The 18,417-nt window shown below is 39.2% G+C and overlaps 1 protein-coding gene across 3 annotated transcripts in view; it reads left to right on the top strand.

Moving 5' to 3' along the window:
- The window catches only part of aqr (aquarius intron-binding spliceosomal factor), a 54,993-nt gene that overhangs the window by 18,034 nt on the left and 18,542 nt on the right, over nt 1–18,417 (top strand). For all 3 annotated transcript variants that reach the window (XM_079262261.1, XM_079262262.1, XM_079262260.1), the window contains exons 15-27: nt 1,671–1,773; nt 3,098–3,218; nt 3,695–3,836; nt 4,164–4,342; nt 4,895–5,062; nt 7,922–8,091; nt 9,493–9,734; nt 9,841–9,990; nt 10,566–10,635; nt 12,007–12,117; nt 12,595–12,704; nt 16,200–16,335; nt 17,997–18,206. In XM_079262261.1, the coding sequence (XP_079118387.1) occupies nt 1,671–1,773; nt 3,098–3,218; nt 3,695–3,836; nt 4,164–4,342; nt 4,895–5,062; nt 7,922–8,091; nt 9,493–9,734; nt 9,841–9,990; nt 10,566–10,635; nt 12,007–12,117; nt 12,595–12,704; nt 16,200–16,335; nt 17,997–18,206 (1,912 nt within the window). The remainder of the gene's footprint in view (nt 1–1,670; nt 1,774–3,097; nt 3,219–3,694; nt 3,837–4,163; nt 4,343–4,894; nt 5,063–7,921; nt 8,092–9,492; nt 9,735–9,840; nt 9,991–10,565; nt 10,636–12,006; nt 12,118–12,594; nt 12,705–16,199; nt 16,336–17,996; nt 18,207–18,417) is intronic.

Genomic DNA, 18,417 nt, shown 5'->3' with positions numbered 1-18,417 from the left:
AAGTTTCTTTGAGTCAGAGTGTTATGAGTCAAGCTCAGCTAAATCAGGTACAGTCTTAGCTGAACCATTTCTTGTATATCAGTGATGCTCTGCTCTTTTTTTTTTTCCTGGAATTGGGGGGGTTTAAATACAGCAGGAAGTGCATTGTTCTGTCACAGAGGCACCTCCCGGGTAACTCCAAATATGTCGATCAGATTTAACAAGCCATTTCTTTCTATCCAAATAACTCACTCTAATGCCAGTTTATTCCAACTGTGCTACTCATGTGCTAAGCTCCCAGTCAACCGCCGCTCTGAATTTATCCACTAAGTCGCTCAAACACACAAACGCAGCATCCTTGTAAAGCCTGTCTGCACATACACACTCCCTTACACTCTCATATACACACATTTGACACTTTTTTTGAGTCATGTATAACATAGTGAGTGCATTTCAGGCCAAGAGAGATGTTGACTACATAGTTAAAGAGAGTTCACTCCTATAAAATGCTGACAATAGATTTAATGAGTTCGTCATCACTTCAGGAAGTCTCCAAATAAATGATAAAAGTGGTTATGTGAATCGGATTGACTGCGGTTGAGTCATTTGTTTTTATTTAATTGATCCTGGCACCTCTTCTGAGAATATTTGTTTTTTATATCAGCAAAGACAGAAAAACAAGCCTTTCCAGGACTATGATGGTGTAAATGGCACATAAAATTGACCATTTAGAGGCAGTTTAGATGTATTTGTTCATTTATCATGACTTAAGCTGTTAATGGAAATGTGTCTATTGTTGCATTTTAAAAACACCAAATTAGCCAAACTGCTGGTTTTGTGACTCTTAAATTCAGACAGGACTAGAAAGGTCTCAGGTTAGAGAGTAAACTTACTGTGGAGTAGCTTCTATTAGTGTCCCATCCTTACCTTATCGTGCCATTAGCTCTGCTATCAGTCAAGACCTGGCTCAGTCATCTCCCTTACTCAGAGTGAGCTGTTGTGCTCCTGCAATGTTGTTGCTATGGGGAGGAACGTCCACATGACCCATGCCAGGTCATCTGCTGGGCCACCAAAATGCAACATTGGCAGAACTGCCACCCCACTGCTCATGTGTAGCATCATAAGTAGCAGAACGGATGCACGTATACGGTCACAGTTGGTCATTGCCACGTGTGGCTGTCCAGGCCTGTCACACTGCGTCCAGGCCCTGTCCTTCGCTGTGCACCAGACCTTGCCTGTGTCACAGCGTGTCAGCTTGATTAAAACAGGTCTGTATGCAGAGAGCCACGTCTCAGCTTTTCGAGACGGAGATGGGCTTTGATTTTCATAATCCTGTCTCATCAGAGCACCCTCGGCCCTTAATGCACACGCTGACTGAGCAGAAGTGTAGTGTCACACCAAACAGATGAATTGCTTTGTGCCGCAGTGCTAATAAGCATAAAGAATTTGATAAGGCTGCATATCTTCTTACATTCAGTGCTGTCACCTGATCAAATACATTTTTTATTTTATTCACCGTTTAAGCAGATTGATGCTCTCGCTCCTCTTAATCTTCATCATTTTAGTCATTATCTTTGCATTGCAGTTAGTTATTATCTGCTTATTGTTATTCCCACTCTGGAGAAGACTTGACAGATAAATTAGTGATTTGCTAATGCCAATTTTCCCGCTAATTTCCTGTTTTACTGCAGTCCCAATATGCTCCACCGGGTGGCCTCATATCTGTGCTCGCTGCCGGAGCTTCCTGAAGGAGAAGACACCACCATCGAGAAAGAGGTTCTTCTTGAGTTGCTGGTAAGGATAGTGTTGGCATCGTGTCTGTGTTTTGTATATAAGCCTGGACTCTATTGCTGTCTGATGATGGGTTATATGTTATTCTTCTTCACACAGACCCTCCCTCTTCTTTTTTAAATCTCAAAATCAAAAGTTAAATTTCTTTTTTCCAAGTTGACCATGTAAATTTCACTGCCTTTCACATTGGTTATGTAATACATTGTGTATTGATATCTGCTGACAGTATTTTTTTTTTTTTTAATATCTCTGTATATTTTTGAGAATATTAATTTGCCACTCAGCTCTTCAGCATGATGGGTTTTGTGTTTCACATTGTAAGGTAATTAATTTAAGCTCTCGACCTTGGCATGCATATAACGTCCCCTCATATTCACCTCTATCCCTTTTCATTTACCAATTAAAGTGAGTCCTGATGAGTTAATGAGCCCTTTAGATATTTTTTCATTTCTGCTGTGTCTCTGGTAAACCTTACGTTAATTCAACTGTATTGTCTGGTCGCCCTTCCTCTGCTCCCCTAATTTCCCTTTTTTAAGCCCCTCCATGGAATTGCCTGTCACAGTTAAACATACCAGTGGGGCATGTTTTTTTTTTTTTTTTTTTTTTTTTTCCTTTCTCCTTCCCCTTGTGCTCAAGTTTACCACTAACATTGAGGATTGTCTAATTTGACTCATTTGTGAGCAAGTACACAGATCAATGCAAGGTCTACTGATCTGTAATTTGCATCTCTTACCTGACCAGTTGATCAGCATCTCCAGAAAGATGCTTCCTTTGTGTTATACAGGCAAGTCCATGTGCTTTCACTAGGAATGGAAACTCATTTTCCTGCAGTCCAGCAGCTTTTAGGAGTTTCCCCTGCACTGGCGCACTCTATTCAAATGAAACAGCTCTCCTCCACAGCTTGTTGTCAACTTCAGTCCAAGCATGTTGACCATTAGTCTGGTTCAGGTGCTGTCAAACTAATGTGTATGCTCTCACTCACTTGGGTCCCAATTCTACCAGACAAAAAATAAACAAACAAAAGAAGCAAGCGCTTTCTGATGCTTTATGATGACATTAAGTACATGTCTTAAGCGCTTTAAGTTCATTCCACACACATACGCGCTTAAGATGACAAACAATAACACATGGTAACAGATTGGTCAGAGTGACCTAATTCTTCTTTTCATGCTGTCTTCTTGGAAGAGAGAAAGTTCCTAAACAATGAGCTGAATAGGAAAAAAGGAGTGTTCATTTTTCTTTTTTTTCTTTTTTTTTTTTTTCCTTAACCCAGTTTCTCTCTGTCGATGTTGTCTTTCTCTTATCTGTGTCACTCATACATGCACAGGTGTCCCGTCATGAGCGCAGAATATCTCAGATCGAGCAACTGAACCAGATGCCCCTTTATCCAACGGAGAAGATAATCTGGGATGAAAACATTGTCCCTACAGAGTACTACTCAGGGGAAGGTGTGTGTTGTAAATGCATGAAAGCTTGAGTGATTGTGAATGAGTGAGTAATGTTGTCATTGTCTTGGCATTCAGCTTAGCACAGTTTTAATATAAAACTTAATATTTTATAAATAATATTTTTACACTCATAATTTTGTGTTATCCCTCGTCTTAACTACCTTAACTGCATCTACATCTACTACAAAGTCCTTCAGTGTCCAATACTATTCATACCTAGATTATTATATATGCTGGTATATATATTTTGTACAGTTATACTTATAAGTTTAAACCATTATCTGGACTTTTTTTTTTTTTTTTTTTTTAAATCCTTTATCTATATTTATATTTATTATTATCTCTATTTTATTCAGTGCCCAGTTGTTATCCTGTGTGTTCTCTTTGCTGCTGTTGCACCGTAATTTTCCCCACTATGGAACAAATAAAGGAATCTTAAATCTAATTGCCACCCTTTTATATGTGTATTTTGTCAGGCTGCCTAGCTCTACCGAAGCTGAATCTCCAGTTCCTGACACTGCACGACTACCTGTTGAGGAATTTTAACCTCTTTCGTTTGGAGTCCACCTATGAGATCAGACAGGACATAGAGGATGTGGTGTGGAGGATGAAACCATGGTGAGATAGTCTTAGTTTTTCATTATTTTGAAAACAGTAATAGTTTTGAAATAGTGCATCAAAACTTCTGTTACTCTACTTGTAACTATTAACAGAACTATGAGAATCTAAAAGCACATTGACAGGATGTTATTAATAGCCAATGGCAGTCATTTAGAAAAGTGCTGCCATTATAGCACGTATTGTACTAACTTGTTTGTTGATTCTGCAAAAGTAAATAAGTAAACAGCAGTGCCACATGCTGACCTAAATCCAACTCATTTCCATTGGTGACAACAGCCCACAGCGCTTGTCTTTACTTTTTGTCTCGTCTGTCTCTTCACACAGGCAGTCAGAGTATGGTGGTGTTGTTTTTGGGGGGTGGGCTCGGATGGCTCAGACCATTACCTCTTTTTCCATAGTGGAGGTTGCCAAGCCCAACATCGGAGAGAGCTGGCCAGCTCGCGTACGGGCCGATGTGACCATTAACCTCAATGTCCAAGATCATATCAAGCAGGAGTGGGAAGGTAAAAGTCACTTGTGGTGCATTATTATTCATCTCCTGCATATATTCCTCCTACATACATGTACATATATGTACATACTTGCATATATGCATATGTGTTCTTCCATTTTATTTCCCACTATGTACTTCATAACCTCCACAAAGTCTTCCTTTCTCACTGTATTCCTTCTCATCTGGCCGTGACTCCTGACCTTTGCCTACCTTCATATCTTTTTGAGGACATGCTATTTCTGTGCTTCCAATTCAGCATCTGTTTGATCTGATCTGATCATTTTTTTTCCTTCCTTTTGTTTCTGTGTTGTCGATGAAAATACAAGGGATAACAAAGAGTATGACAGCTTTTGATTTGCTTCAAGTCTGTGCTGTCTCTAGTAGTTCAATGGGAAAAAAATGTGATTCTGTGTGAACCCCATTTATTGTATGCCAGTACTGTAATTGTCTGATATTAAAAACAAAAATTGGATGTAAATATTCATTTCAATCCCTTTTGTTATGTTTCCTTTTTCAACCCTTTTCTCTCATATTTCTCTCGCGCCATTCTCTTTCCCTTTAGGTTTGAGGAAACACGATGTTTGCTTCCTGATCACAGTGAGGCCCGTCCTACTTTACGGCACACGCTTCGACCGGCGCCAGTCCTTTGTAGATCAGACTGGCCTGGTGTACGTGAGAGGCTGCGAGGTACAGGGTATGCTGGATGACAAAGGTCGTGTCATTGAAGAAGGTATGCTTGCATGTGCTTCTGCCTGCATAATACCCACACACACACACAAACAAACACACCAAGAACACATGGCATCCTTCCTCCAGGCAGACCCACACACAATCTCACCTATCAGCAAGGGGTCAGGCTGGCGTGTTCATGGTGGCAGTCACAATTAGACCTGGCCTGTTCACATTAACATGTCATTAGCCGTAGGTCAACACCACCATCTGAGAGCGTGGCTTCTTCTTTATGGGATAGATTTAAATGATTACCGGTACTTAAATTGGCTATATTTGGACAAAGGTATTTTAGTAGGAGAGCACTCTAAATGGTTTCACTTATAATCCACAGTTATAGGAACTCTATTAACTTCTGAAAGAAGGCATTATCGGCAACAAGATGTTGGATCTCAGGCCTAAAGAGCAAATCTATTTGTCCGATAAAAATAGTGCAAATTTACTTTTAATTTTCATGAAAATAGTAGTTAACTCAAAAGAATGAATTCTGCTCTGACTTGCAAATTCCACATGATTTTGGCATGGCTAGTTGAGGCTAGAGAAGTGGTAACAGAAGCTAAATGGGCTTGCATCAGTGTCTCCTCACACAGATCTATGTAGCATTAGAGAACTTTCCAATCTGACCAGCTGCGCCGTTGTTCCACAGCTGTAACTGTAAACAAAAGAGAGGGCACGTAACGGGACCTATTAGAACGGAAACATTTTCACTTTCAGTTGATTTCAACACCAGCCAGTTGAGCAAGTGAGCAGCTGTTAGCAGCTGCAACTCTGGTTTACTAGCTACCGCCGGAACCTTTCGATGCTGCCTTTGCTTGAGGCCGTAGCCGCTAGGTGTCTGCCCTGGCTGTGCAAAGCCACAGCTGCTAAGCCAGCTGGCGACTGCTGTATTTCTGATGTTGAAGCTTGTGACCTTGTACAATTTAGTTTCCACTTCTAGACAATCACTCTGTGGTTCGAAGAACTGACCACAGCAGAGTAGCGCCAAAGTAATCAGGGAAGTTAAATGCCATCTGCTAGTGGGCAGATTCGCGGACAGTGCGAGAGCAGAAAGTTTCATAAATCCTCATTAACTGAACAGGAAAATTAAATTGAATTCAACTTTATTTGTATAGCGCCACTTCACAACAATGTTGTCACAGGGCACTGTACATAAACGAATCAACATACACATCATTTCGAGCCAAGTCATACATATCCTATAATAGAAAACAAACTGATTGCATCGAGTCATGACTTCGATCCAATCCCCCATCCTGAGCATGCATGCGGCGACAGTGGGAAGGAAAAAACTCCCCTTTAACAGGAAGAAAACCTCCGTCAGAACCCGGCTCAGGGAGGGCACTATCTGCCTCGACTGGTTGGGGTGGAGAGGACAGGAAAGACAGATCAACATGTATAATTGCAAAGAGGAAGAGTCATCTGTTATTTTCAGATATGTAGATGAGATGTTTTTGTAGTAAATTCTTAAAAATGTGACATTTTTAAATTAAATGTTGCTTATAAACTAATCAGGAAGTAAACATTTTTTAACATTCATGCAAAGTGATTCTGATCAGCTCAAATAACTGTGATAATGCAGTTGTGTAAGAATTGTTTTAGGCCTAATTAAGAGTTAAATATTTGTTTACACGGTATTTATGAGATAAATACCCATAGACTAAATTCAAATTCCAGTCTTTTCTGGAAAAGAAGATATTTTTATGTGGTAGCCCCTTTGTCTTGCCATGTTTACTTGCAGCTGAAAGCAGTTGAACTGAGTTTTAGGTTCACCTGAGTTACCCTGAAAGTATTTGTCTTTTTCTTCCATCAGAACAAGTGTCCATGTGCTAAAGCACTCCTTCCCCTGTCCTGTCTCATCTCCTTGGATTAAATATTCAGGAGGCAGATCATTCTAAATAGAAACTATGCCAGGGAACATGTCCTGCCAGTGTCAGCTTAGTTAAACTTTCAGATCCCCTGCAGGAGTAAGTGGTACTCTGGGTAACTGGGTGGACGGTGCAGTGAGGTCAGGAAAATCACCAAGTGTGACAACGCAAACTGAGAAGTGCATTTTGGGACACGGTGTTGCTTAGAAAAACTATTACTCAAATAAAGAAAAGTTATAAAAGAGATAATCTGGTCAAATCTGATAAATATGCACATGCTTGTTTTTTTTGTTTGAGCACAAATCTCCCTTCAAGCATTTAATTTCTTCTCATCTTTTAAAAATGGCAGACATCATTCATAACCGTGCTCACACCTTTGTGTGGTTCTCCACATAGTGATTGTTTTGTGTTGAGGAGGAAACTTGCACTGTTAAGCTATCACAACATTCATTTTAGTAAAGGGATTTGATGATCCCCACATAACTGTGCACATGGGCTCACACACCAGCAAAAGACAGGATCAGTTACATTTTCCTGCTCTTTGCGCTGCAACTCCACGCAGAATCTGTTTATATGTCTGTAAAAGCTGCACAGAGTCCCTGTGCGGATAGACCTGAGGCCTGTGGTCAGTCAGTTAAGTGTCAACATGGGATCTATGTTCATGACGAGCTAGGCTAGGTTCGATCTGCACAGAGGTACCTGAGCTTGTTTGTAACGTTTAATTTTTATTATTAAAGGAAGTACTTCATGTCTGAATATAAACCAGTTTAGATCCAGTTTAAGCATAATTTGTCCTCCTAAAATGATGCCATTCTGCTTTGTTTTGCTGTCTTAACCTTCATTTAGGTCTCTCCTGTAGCTGAAAACCTTTTTTAACAGGGTTTAAAAAAACAAAAAAAACAAAAACTATTATAATATGATTTATTGTGTTTGTCTCTATAGGTTATAATTATTTCAGTGCCACAATAAATAATTCTCTTGCCACTCTATTCTAGGACCAGAACCAAAGCCCAAGCTGCGTGGGGACAGCAGAACGTTTCGTGTGTGGCTGGACCCCAACCAGTATCAGCAGGACATGACCAGCAGCATTCAAAACGGCACTGAAGACCCATATGAGACCTTTAACATCATCATGAGACGCAAACCCAAGGAGAATAACTTCAAGGTGCAGGCTAAATTCTTCAGCTTCCTTTGTATTTCAAGGTTTATCTGAAACACCTTGACCCTTAGTCCCACCAGCACCACCACCTTCAGTGACGCTTCGCACACATCATACTCTGATCGCTGTAGCTGTAATGCTGAGGCCAGGGTATCTTTGAGATTGCCACCCACTCAAGGCCGTTTCAACGGTTCCCCTTTCGCTCTTGTTTTATAATCCCTGTTTGGCAGAAACCCCCCACTAAGTTTTATTTCTTTATCTGTACAAAGACAAAACCACATTGTACAGCTTGTGTTACATGTGGCTGTTAGTAGTAGGCTTATAAAAAGCAAAGCTGTGTTTAAGGTTTTCACTTAAAAATTTATTACAGGCCTTAAAGATATCTCCTCTTTTCAATGTGACAGTAATTTTAAGAATAAATTATTTATGTATACATACATACACACACACACACACAAGTACGTATGTACATATTTATGTATGTATGTATGTGTATATACATAAAAATACATTTTAATCAAATTTTAGTTTAAAACTTATCATTGTGGTTTTGTTAAATGTGCTGTTTCTGATTCTTTACAGCATTTTCTATTTTTACAGCCAGAGAAGTGACAGATGTTCTGCTGTGGTTTATTTAATTTATTCATTTATTTACTTTTCTTGTCTCACCCCTTGAGTTTGAAAAGTGGAACTGACGGGGTGTAAACATGCTTTTGTTTACATTTCTGTCTCGCACTTAAATCTTGTCATTTATTTCTCACTCAGTGCTTGATTTACTTTGTGTTAGACACTTTGCAGCTCATTAAAACTTAATATGCATATGAGTTCATATAGGCTAATATGAACTCAATAAAAAGACAAAATACACATAGCATACAGCCCTACATGTTGGAACCTGAATCAGACCCTGAAAACGAAGTGGAAAACAGCAACCCACAGCAACGAATGCAGCAGGATGTCTCTCTTTGGTAAACTCACCAGCCATCGTTGGAAATAACTTTATCTGACGTTTTCCACCCGCCTGATGTATTTGTACATGCCCTTGTTAACCAGTAGAAGGTAACCAATCATCGAACCTTATCCCCCGGGACGTCACAAGGATTTCCAAGTAGAAAAAACTCTCTAAAACGACGCGTTTTTCGTCGCCATGGAAACCGAACGGAGAGCGTGCTGGAACTCAAACTCAAACATGCGTTTAGGTGATAAAAAACGGTGTCGTTCACATGTCTGATGAGGATTCAACACCGTAACACTGTAGAAAGCTCAGAAAACTTGAAATACCATAATAGCACCTCTTTAAAGTACTTCTTGGATTTTTTTTATAGGGCCTCATTTAGTTTGAAGTTTTAGTTTGTTCTTCTGATATGTTGGTTTCATTATGTAACTTGGTTTATCTGTGTGTTTCAGGCGGTTTTGGAAACCATCAGGAACTTGATGAACACAGAGTGTGTTGTCCCTGACTGGCTTCATGACATCATCCTAGGCTATGGTGATCCAGGCAGTGCCCACTATTCCAAGATGCCAAATCTGATCTCTACTTTGGACTTTAATGACACCTTTTTGTCCCTGGACCACTTGCGATCATGTTTCCCTGGGAACACCATAAAGGTCACAGAGGAGAACCCTGAACTGCAAGTCCCTCCCTTCAGGTGAAATCAAAGATCCATTGTTTTATTAGCTTGCTGTATAAATCTGCTGTCATTTACATTTCATCTCACTTTAACTCTCTGTTCTTTATTTCTTATACTTTACCAGAATCAAGTTTCCCATCTCTATCAAACCAGACAAAGGGAAGAAGAGAAAGGCTGACGAAGAAATCGAAGACAAAGAGGAAGACAAAACTTTGATTGTTGAACCTTATGTCACCCTCAACCGCGGGCCCTACCCGTACAACCAGCCCAAACGGTAAGAGGTCAAAATTTAAGTTCCCCTTCTTCCAATTTAATTAAGTTATAGTTCAGTAGGTTGTAGAGTAATCAATTAACTTTATAAAGTTTGGGTGCTAACTATTTTCAAAGGTGTTGTAATAACGATTGGTGAGATTTACCCCCCAGCAGATTATACATCAATACTTTTCAAGTGTGTGACATAAGTAATAGTAATCTTAAACTAGTCAGCTATGTAAAAGGTGGATGTTTATTGTCAGTACCATGTTTAGACTCTGAGTTTTTATATTTGTCTCCATCACATATGACTTATTATAAGGATACATTTAAGGGCCATTTTTGGTGTTAAAGTATATCCACTGGTGTTTGAGGAAGCACTTTTGAATGTTTATGACAACAAAAAGTCTATGAGGACACACGCTTAAAAATCTATGAAGGTGTTCCCACTAAGCATCACAGCACTTTCATGTTTTTAAGATCTTTCAAAATAAATAATAAAAACATCTCATTGTAAATGTGTTTTCTAGGATGTTCATGATCTCAGCAAATTATATTGGTTTCTGTTTTCATGTCTCTAATGTAAATTGTTCGCAGAAATACTATTCAGTTCACACCTACTCAGATTGAAGCCATTCGAGCCGGGATGCAGCCAGGACTTACCATGGTAAGGATATTATAATTACTTCTTTACTGTGCAGTGCATAAATGTGGAGAAGAAATTGAAGTTATTCAAACATTTTGATTTTGTATTTGCAAAATATTTCCCAATATACTTCACCATTGTAGAATAATACCAAAAAGGTCATCAGAAGTTTTCTCATTGGGAACAAAATGGTCTACCTAATCTCTTCCCTTATACATCAACCAGGTGTTATTCCCTGCTGTTTTTATTTCAGTGTACTGTGACACTGAAATGCTGCTCAGATGTGTTGACTGGATCCGAGTTATTTTTTATGCGGCTAGTTGGGCTAAATATGGTTAAGAAGCAACCAGCAAGGTCATAAAATAGCTCTGTATGCGTGCTTTCATCTATATCTCTCTTCACCGCAGCTTACTTTCCATCTTGGCATATGTTGAACTCATCAGCAGCCATAACAAGTGCACACTACCTCCTGATTCACCCAACTTTCATGTAGGGAAACCAAAGAGCTGATTATGTACTGATTTATGCAGAATTATATAATTATGCCTACTATATTTAGACGAGATTACTCACCTGTGAGACCACTCTGTTTCATGAATATTTATGTTGTAAATTAGCTATAACCCCCACCCCACCCAACCCTCTTTAGTTAAGTAAACAAGGCCTAAGGTTATTATCATATCTTGTAGACTGCAGGGAAGTGGAACTGATAAACCTACAAAAGACTGGCCCAAAATATCCTTTTGTCTTCCTCTTCCCACTGGCTGTGTGTACTTGCCTCTGTATACGCTCCAAATGACCACCTTGTTAGACAACATCCCACTGCATTTGGCTGACAGTGGACCACCAGCCTTTCCTATTCTGACATGCCCATGTCCGACTGTCACAGTCACCAGCTTGGAGTTGTCCAAAGTCTGTCCTCGAGGACCGCTGTGCTGCAGGTTTTCAATGTATCCCTGCTCCAACACACCTAACTTACATTAAATGGATCCAACAGCAATGAAGTTCCACATGACGACACATTAATTTGAATCAAGTGTGTTGGAGCAGGGATACATGGAAATCCTGCAGGATTGTGGCCCTAATGGATCGGAGCTGGACTAGATGATATCATGGCATCCATTGAATATTTTTTGTACATGGTTAACAGTTGGTTTACCTAAAACCTACCATGCTGGTGTTGGAGCTGGAACAAATGGATTCTGTTTACAGCATCCGTTTCACTGTTATTGCAAGCAAGTTACACATTCTTCAAATGGACATGTAAGCTGTGAGCGAGCAGGAACCTCATTTCAGCTTGTGTTCAGTGTCTTTTTTTTTTTTTTCTTCTTTTTTCTTTGCTCTCTTCGTTTTTCATTCCTCCATAACTCTTCCTACCTACTGTGTGTCCAGGTTGTTGGGCCACCAGGCACTGGAAAAACAGATGTTGCTGTTCAGATCATCTCAAATCTCTATCACAACTTTCCAGAGCAGAGGACCCTCATAGTCACACACTCTAACCAGGTCAATACACACACACACACCCCCACTCAGCCTTTCACAAGAACAACAACAACAAAAAAAAAGCAGCAAATGAGTGAAAAAGTTTCTTTAAAACTCTTGAAATAACATAAAAGTTGTCAAGAGAATTTGCAGCCTGTGCTTAGAAGTTGCCATTAATCAGGCTGTAGTCACATTTATACCATAAGGGAAAAATATTAAATTAAGCTCTCTTGTGCCTCAGTCTTCCTCCTGTGTTTTTAATCACAAGCTAATCTGCTTTTTTTACACCAGTGGTTGCTTGTGAAAGAACCTTATCCACAAAGATCATTTTTATAATTATTATTCTGCAACCATCTCCCCGCTGCCATGCACACCTCTAACAGATGCAGACTTTAAAACATTAAAACTACACACTTGACTTGCTTTGAATGCACATCAATGCATTTTAAAAAATACTTGATGTCTGATTAATTGTTTTACTGGTTTACTGCACCCCAGGCTCTGAACCAGCTGTTTGAAAAGATCATGGCTCTAGACATAGATGAGCGCCACCTTCTGCGTCTGGGCCATGGCGAGGAAGAGCTGGAAACCGAGAAGGACTTCAGCAGGTAAGGAAAGCACCCAACAGCAGGTGGAAAGAACAAACCCTCAGATGGATGTGCTTAAACAGACCGAGTACATGTGAAAACTTAAGATGACAAGCATTTTTACACATCCATGTGTGAAAATGCATTCACTCGTTAAGCAGACTTACTGTGCGTCTTTCATGCACACACAATCCCAGCTGCCCATGTGTGTAATGGCTGAGCCGATGCGGTGACAGTAGGCTACCCAATACCCTCATATGCCAGCCAGGCCATGGATCTTGTTTGTCTTCATTAGGTCTCCAGATTCTCAGACCCATCCTCCAATAAAAGGAATCTGTCCCACCTGCACTAACAGCTAATGTGTGTCTGATTAACATTTTTATTCTCTTCTGCATCTGGTGGTACTGGTAGTTAATGTTTTTTTTTTTTTGTTTTTTTTTTCCTTTTAGTTAATGATAGCTCACCACAACAGCGGAAAGCCTGGTCACAGCATAAGTGCCCAAAGTGTGTACATGCTCCACTTCCATGCATATTGTGATTTAATTGGCGCAGTGAAAATGTGCATTTGCAGTCTGGTATGGACCAACAAAGCAAGGGCTGGTGTGCTTGACAACCGGAGGTCTCACCTTATCAAAGAAATAATCATGATTTAACAGTGATCGCACTTAAACAGGGATTAATTTCACAACACTATAAATAAGTTAAATTAATGCAGTTGTGCAAAAGATTAATCTGGGGAAATAAATCTTTATTTGATTAATTTATTCATTTTGTTTTTATGATCAACAGAGGTATTAATCATATTAAAAATCCAAATTTGGCATTATCTCAAGCGAGCGAGAGAAGCTGATTTTGGGCATGAAAATGTCATGTTACAGAGGTCAACTTGTGTTTTACAATTGTGAAAGATTTAAACCTTACATTCAGAGTTTTATCTACACCTTTTAAGTGACAATATTAAGGAAACTTTAATTGTGTTCAAAACTGCGTTTAATTGTGGATTAAGTCATAGTAACATCCATAGTTGCGAATCAAACCAAAGAACAGAACTTTTTCAGAATTCCCTGCCCAGTCAGTCCCTCTGACTGTCCTGGTGGGAATGTGACAGCGTTCCTCTCCTACAGATCCAACAACTGGTCTCCAGTATTCCCAGAAGTTTACAGTTAGATGTTTAAAGATGAAAAGGTGTTCTGGAGTAGTAATATGTTTTATGTTTGAGTGAACAGTGATGGACTGGTGACCTGTACAGGGTGAACCTTGACTCTCGCCTGCTAATGGCTCCAGCTTCCCTGCAACCCTGGATTGGATGAAGCAGTATAGAAAATTATTGAACAAAAGTGAAAACTCGTACTTTCAACATTTATTAAGTGCTCTGCTTTGAGTAAAATGATGGTTTATGAAGTTTCAAATCATTACATTTTGTTTATATTTATTTTTTAGTGTCCCAGCTATTTTTGAAGCCATTTATAGAATACTAATCCTAATATTACGATCCTCAAAATTAGTCTGAAATGTTAAAACAATTAAGTTAATCTAATCTATCATAGGTTAAGTGGTAAAATAAATCTGGCGGTTATGTCCATTGCGTCCAAAGACACAAAGCAGAGTTATTCATTTACAACATTGATTTATCAAATAAATTGAAGATTTAATGGGTAATTTCATGAATAATGTATTTTTAATGTGGGAGTAAAATGTCTTTAAAACAAAGCAGTTTTCTTTCAGTAGGCTATGTGAAGCGTACAGTGCTGCTGATCTGCTTATGGACAATGTGTCAGGATGCAAATGGCCTCAGATAAGAACCTCTTAGAGTTCTGTTGAAAAGCCCCAATAGTTAGCGGCTCTTTCAACCCGTGTGTGTGTGTTTGTGTGTGTCTGTATGTGTTCACGTGCAGTGCCTTGAAGGATAATGACTCAGTCTTTACTACTGAGACTCCGTTAAATGGGCAAAGATGGGACAGTGGATTATAAGCACTCATGATAAAACTGAGAACTACTCAACTATCTAAAGATACCCAAAACACTTACAGCTCACATGACTTCTGCTAAAATTAACACCATCATTAAATGAATAAGTCCAAATTTTGTCTTTCTTTTTTTTTCTAACAATATTTCTTAGCCAGCTCTGACTATAATTAGCTCAGTGTCAATGAATATTAATTACATTTTTTTTTTATACTGTTACTATTTAAAGTTTCCTTATAGGCTACATTGTTAATTACTGAGCAAATTACACCCTAAAGCTCTTAGCATTACTTCTGAATGAGGATGTGAAGGCTTCGGCACATTTTTTCATCAGCTGTAGCCTGTATGTGACTGCTGCATGGCTGTTGTATGAAAACTTAGGTCTACACATGAAAGCAGACTCTTGCTTCCTTAAATTATGCAGCAACACAGACATAAAAGAAAGAGCTTTAGCTCGCAGCATTTAATATGTCCCCCCCACACACACAAGCCCCCCTGCCTCTCTGCCTCTTAACAACATGCAGACTCCACACTTCTTCCACCCCACTGAAACCAGCAAGCGGAGAGAGCTAGAGAGTTTTAATTAACACTTTATACAAAGAAAAAAATAGATACAAAAAAGGATGTTAGTGCTTCACTGAATGCCTAACAAAGGGGGAAGTTACAGCATTAATTAACAATGCTGCATTGCATTCATGACAAACTTTTCCTGTTTAATGAGATTTTGAGAGTCGATCTGGCTGGAAGTGTAGCAGCAGCCTTGTTTAGTTCCAGTGATAAAACAATGCCAAGAAGATGTCATGAAGCCACTTTCGTAGGAGGTGAAACACACAATCCTCTGCTTTTAACACCCCGAGATATTATTTCATTTGTACCTGTGTATTTGGTCTGTCTTAACAGATGTGTCACTCGGCGGCAAGGTCACTTCCTATTTTAAATGTTACTGTGGTCAAACAGGAAGAGCGGCGTGATCCTCTTTGAGTCATCTGTTGACTGAGAACCTTTGAAGAAGGTCTAAAAATAGTCTTCACCTCTAGTATTACCCTATGACCATGCCTACTTCCTGTGTGTGTGTGTGTGTTGTCTCATTGCCATGTCAGAATTATTCAGCTGCAGAGCAGAATGCATGTCATCAAAAATGACAAAAATGTCTGTTCTCCCCTTTATTTCTGGACTTAACAATATTCTTTTTAACATATTTTACCCTGTCATTCACCACATAACAACCAAGCCAGTAATAACAGGAAAACAATGTGTTTTTGATTAATAGTAGTAAAAAATACTGTGGGTTTGTAGTATGTAGGTCAGTGATGCTACAGGCTGCTGTGGGTGACACCACCAGCTGTTTTGCTTTGAAGTTGTGTACAAGTATTTGAGAAATAAAGTTGTTTAAAAGAGTCAACACAAACTGAGATGGAGTGATCTTAATGTAAAGGGAGTGCAAAATATGACTATTCCTGGAAGAATCTGTATATTTCTTTAACCATTTATTGCATTTCTCTATCACGCCTTGTAACTCTTCATCCAGACTGACCGTTGTGGGGTTTGCAGGTATGGGAGAGTGAACTATGTCCTAGCTCGAAGACTGGAGCTTCTGAGAGAGGTGGCAAGATTACAGGAGAGCTTGGATGTCCCAGGAGATGTGTCTTACACCTGCGAGACAGCTGGACACTTCTACCTCTACCAGGCAAGTATTTGTGTGTATAATTAGTTGTTGACTGTGTTTATGGTTCAGCTTTTTTTACACAACATGAAAGTGTCAAAAATCCAAATTAAATTTGTAATTATCAAGTTTACAAAAAACATTCATTTCTTCTGGTCATCTCCTCCTCTCCATTCTCCATTCAACAACAACCAATCTTTCAGTTTTTCTCTTTGGATTTTGATATTGATTTCCAGAGCAGCGAGCTAAGGGGGACTCAGGAAATGTTTTGCAGAATTTATTAGAATGGATTTCTGTAATGGCTGTCCTTTTTCTCAGACCTTTCATGCCAATCAAATAGCAGCATTATTGAAGCTTCCATTCCCCAGACCCTCTGCATTGTTTGCCTTAGAGTGCACGTCACAGAGCATTCTCCGCCTATTCTGTTTATTCCTGTTGCTTAATTATTAGTATATTCTTAGACTGTGAGAGAAATGGAGATAATTATTTTCCTGCCCTCTCTTGCTTCAAGGGATAGATTACAAAAAAATGCAAGTTTTGTAGAGGTGTAGTGTCTTTACTGAGAGCTCACTGTATGTTTTTTTGTTTTTTTTTTATTTAATGATAGAACATCCTTTCACAAAAATGAGACATTTATTAAAGTAGTCTATCCCAGAGAATTAGTAGAGTTTGTGTGTGTGTTGAAACCACATCTTTTAGCAGATTACTGTGTCATTGGTAGTTTTATTATACTCACAGGATTTAGAATACTTCCTACCTGTTGTTATAACCTAAACTCTAGTTGACTTTCTTTTCATGTTACCATTTGTGTGCTATTCCAGTCTTTTATTTGTTTCTATCATACCACTGTTGTTGTTTATTAATTTGTTGTTCCAGAGACTGTATTTGCTGCACAAGTGTGTATTGTTGCTCTGAAAACAAGCCAGCAGAATGTGACATTTAAAGGGGGATCTTTGACCATGGCATAGCATTCTGCTTGTGATCTATGATGTGTATGTGTGTGTGTGAGTGAGAGTGAGAAGGGGTATCCATGGTTGTTTTCATAGTCCATGTAGACAGATAATTAATATGCTATAAGCCGTGTCCTCAAGCTGTCTCATTAATGTTTTCCTTAAAGTTGTTTTTTTGCAACAGTATTTATAGATGCAGTCCTCCCTGCTGTTTGGATGAAGCTGGTTTATTAGCTACTCAGCAGGAGGACCTCTGAGATTGAGGCGATCTTGTCTCATTTGTTCATTTTTTTTTGTTATATTCAAATGACTATTTAAGTAATACAGGATGCACTCATTCTACAAGGCAGAGCAGTGCAGAGCCTTGTTTGTGCTAATGCAGCAGGTTTTTTGTAGACAGTGGATGGACACTGGCTAATCATTGCAGTTTAAATTCCTGGAAGTATTGTTGTGGTTCACTAAATCCATTTATTAAAATCAATGATATTCCCACAGCCTTTTAATGCAAACATTTACTGTTTTTTCCATTAGTATAATTTCAATATTTGTAGTCATGTATTCCAATCCACTCCATCTTCTGTGCAATTAAATATTACCATAAAATTCTCATTAGGTCCGTTCGTGTTTAGGAAGGAAACAAAAACACATAAAGCTTAAATATGCACAAATTTAAAGAAGGAAAGTCCTTAACACATTCAAAAGGGGCTGAATGAAAGTTTTCTTTCCCCACTCCAGGTAATATCTCGCTGGGAGCAGTACATGAGCAAAGTCAAACCAAAACAAGGCAAGCAGGTAGAAGTGGAGGCTATCGCTGCACATTTTCCCTTCCACAAGTACTTTTCCAACGCACCCCAGCCTGTGTTCAAGGGCCAGTCATATGAGGAAGACATGGACATCGCTGAGGGCTGCTACCGCCACATCAAGAAAATATTTACCCAGTTGGAGGTAAGAGGGTCACTCACATGCTGGAGTCCACTGGTTTCCTCACCACTCAGTGGGATTTAAAGAGGCTGCCTGAATGCTGCATGGAAAAGTAAATGTATTTATAGAGCAGAAGTTACCACAGATAAAGCTGAGATAACTTACTGAGTTGTTATTCTTTTTGCTGACTGAAGCTTTGCCAGCTGTAGCTGAGGCTTTTTAAAGAAAACCTCTG

Source organism: Telmatherina bonti, assembly GCF_933228915.1.
Source record: "Telmatherina bonti genome assembly, chromosome: 22".
Taxonomy (NCBI): domain Eukaryota; kingdom Metazoa; phylum Chordata; class Actinopteri; order Atheriniformes; family Telmatherinidae; genus Telmatherina; species Telmatherina bonti.
The sequence above is the reverse complement of the archived record's forward strand: the minus strand, read 5'-3'. Positions and strand labels throughout refer to the sequence as shown.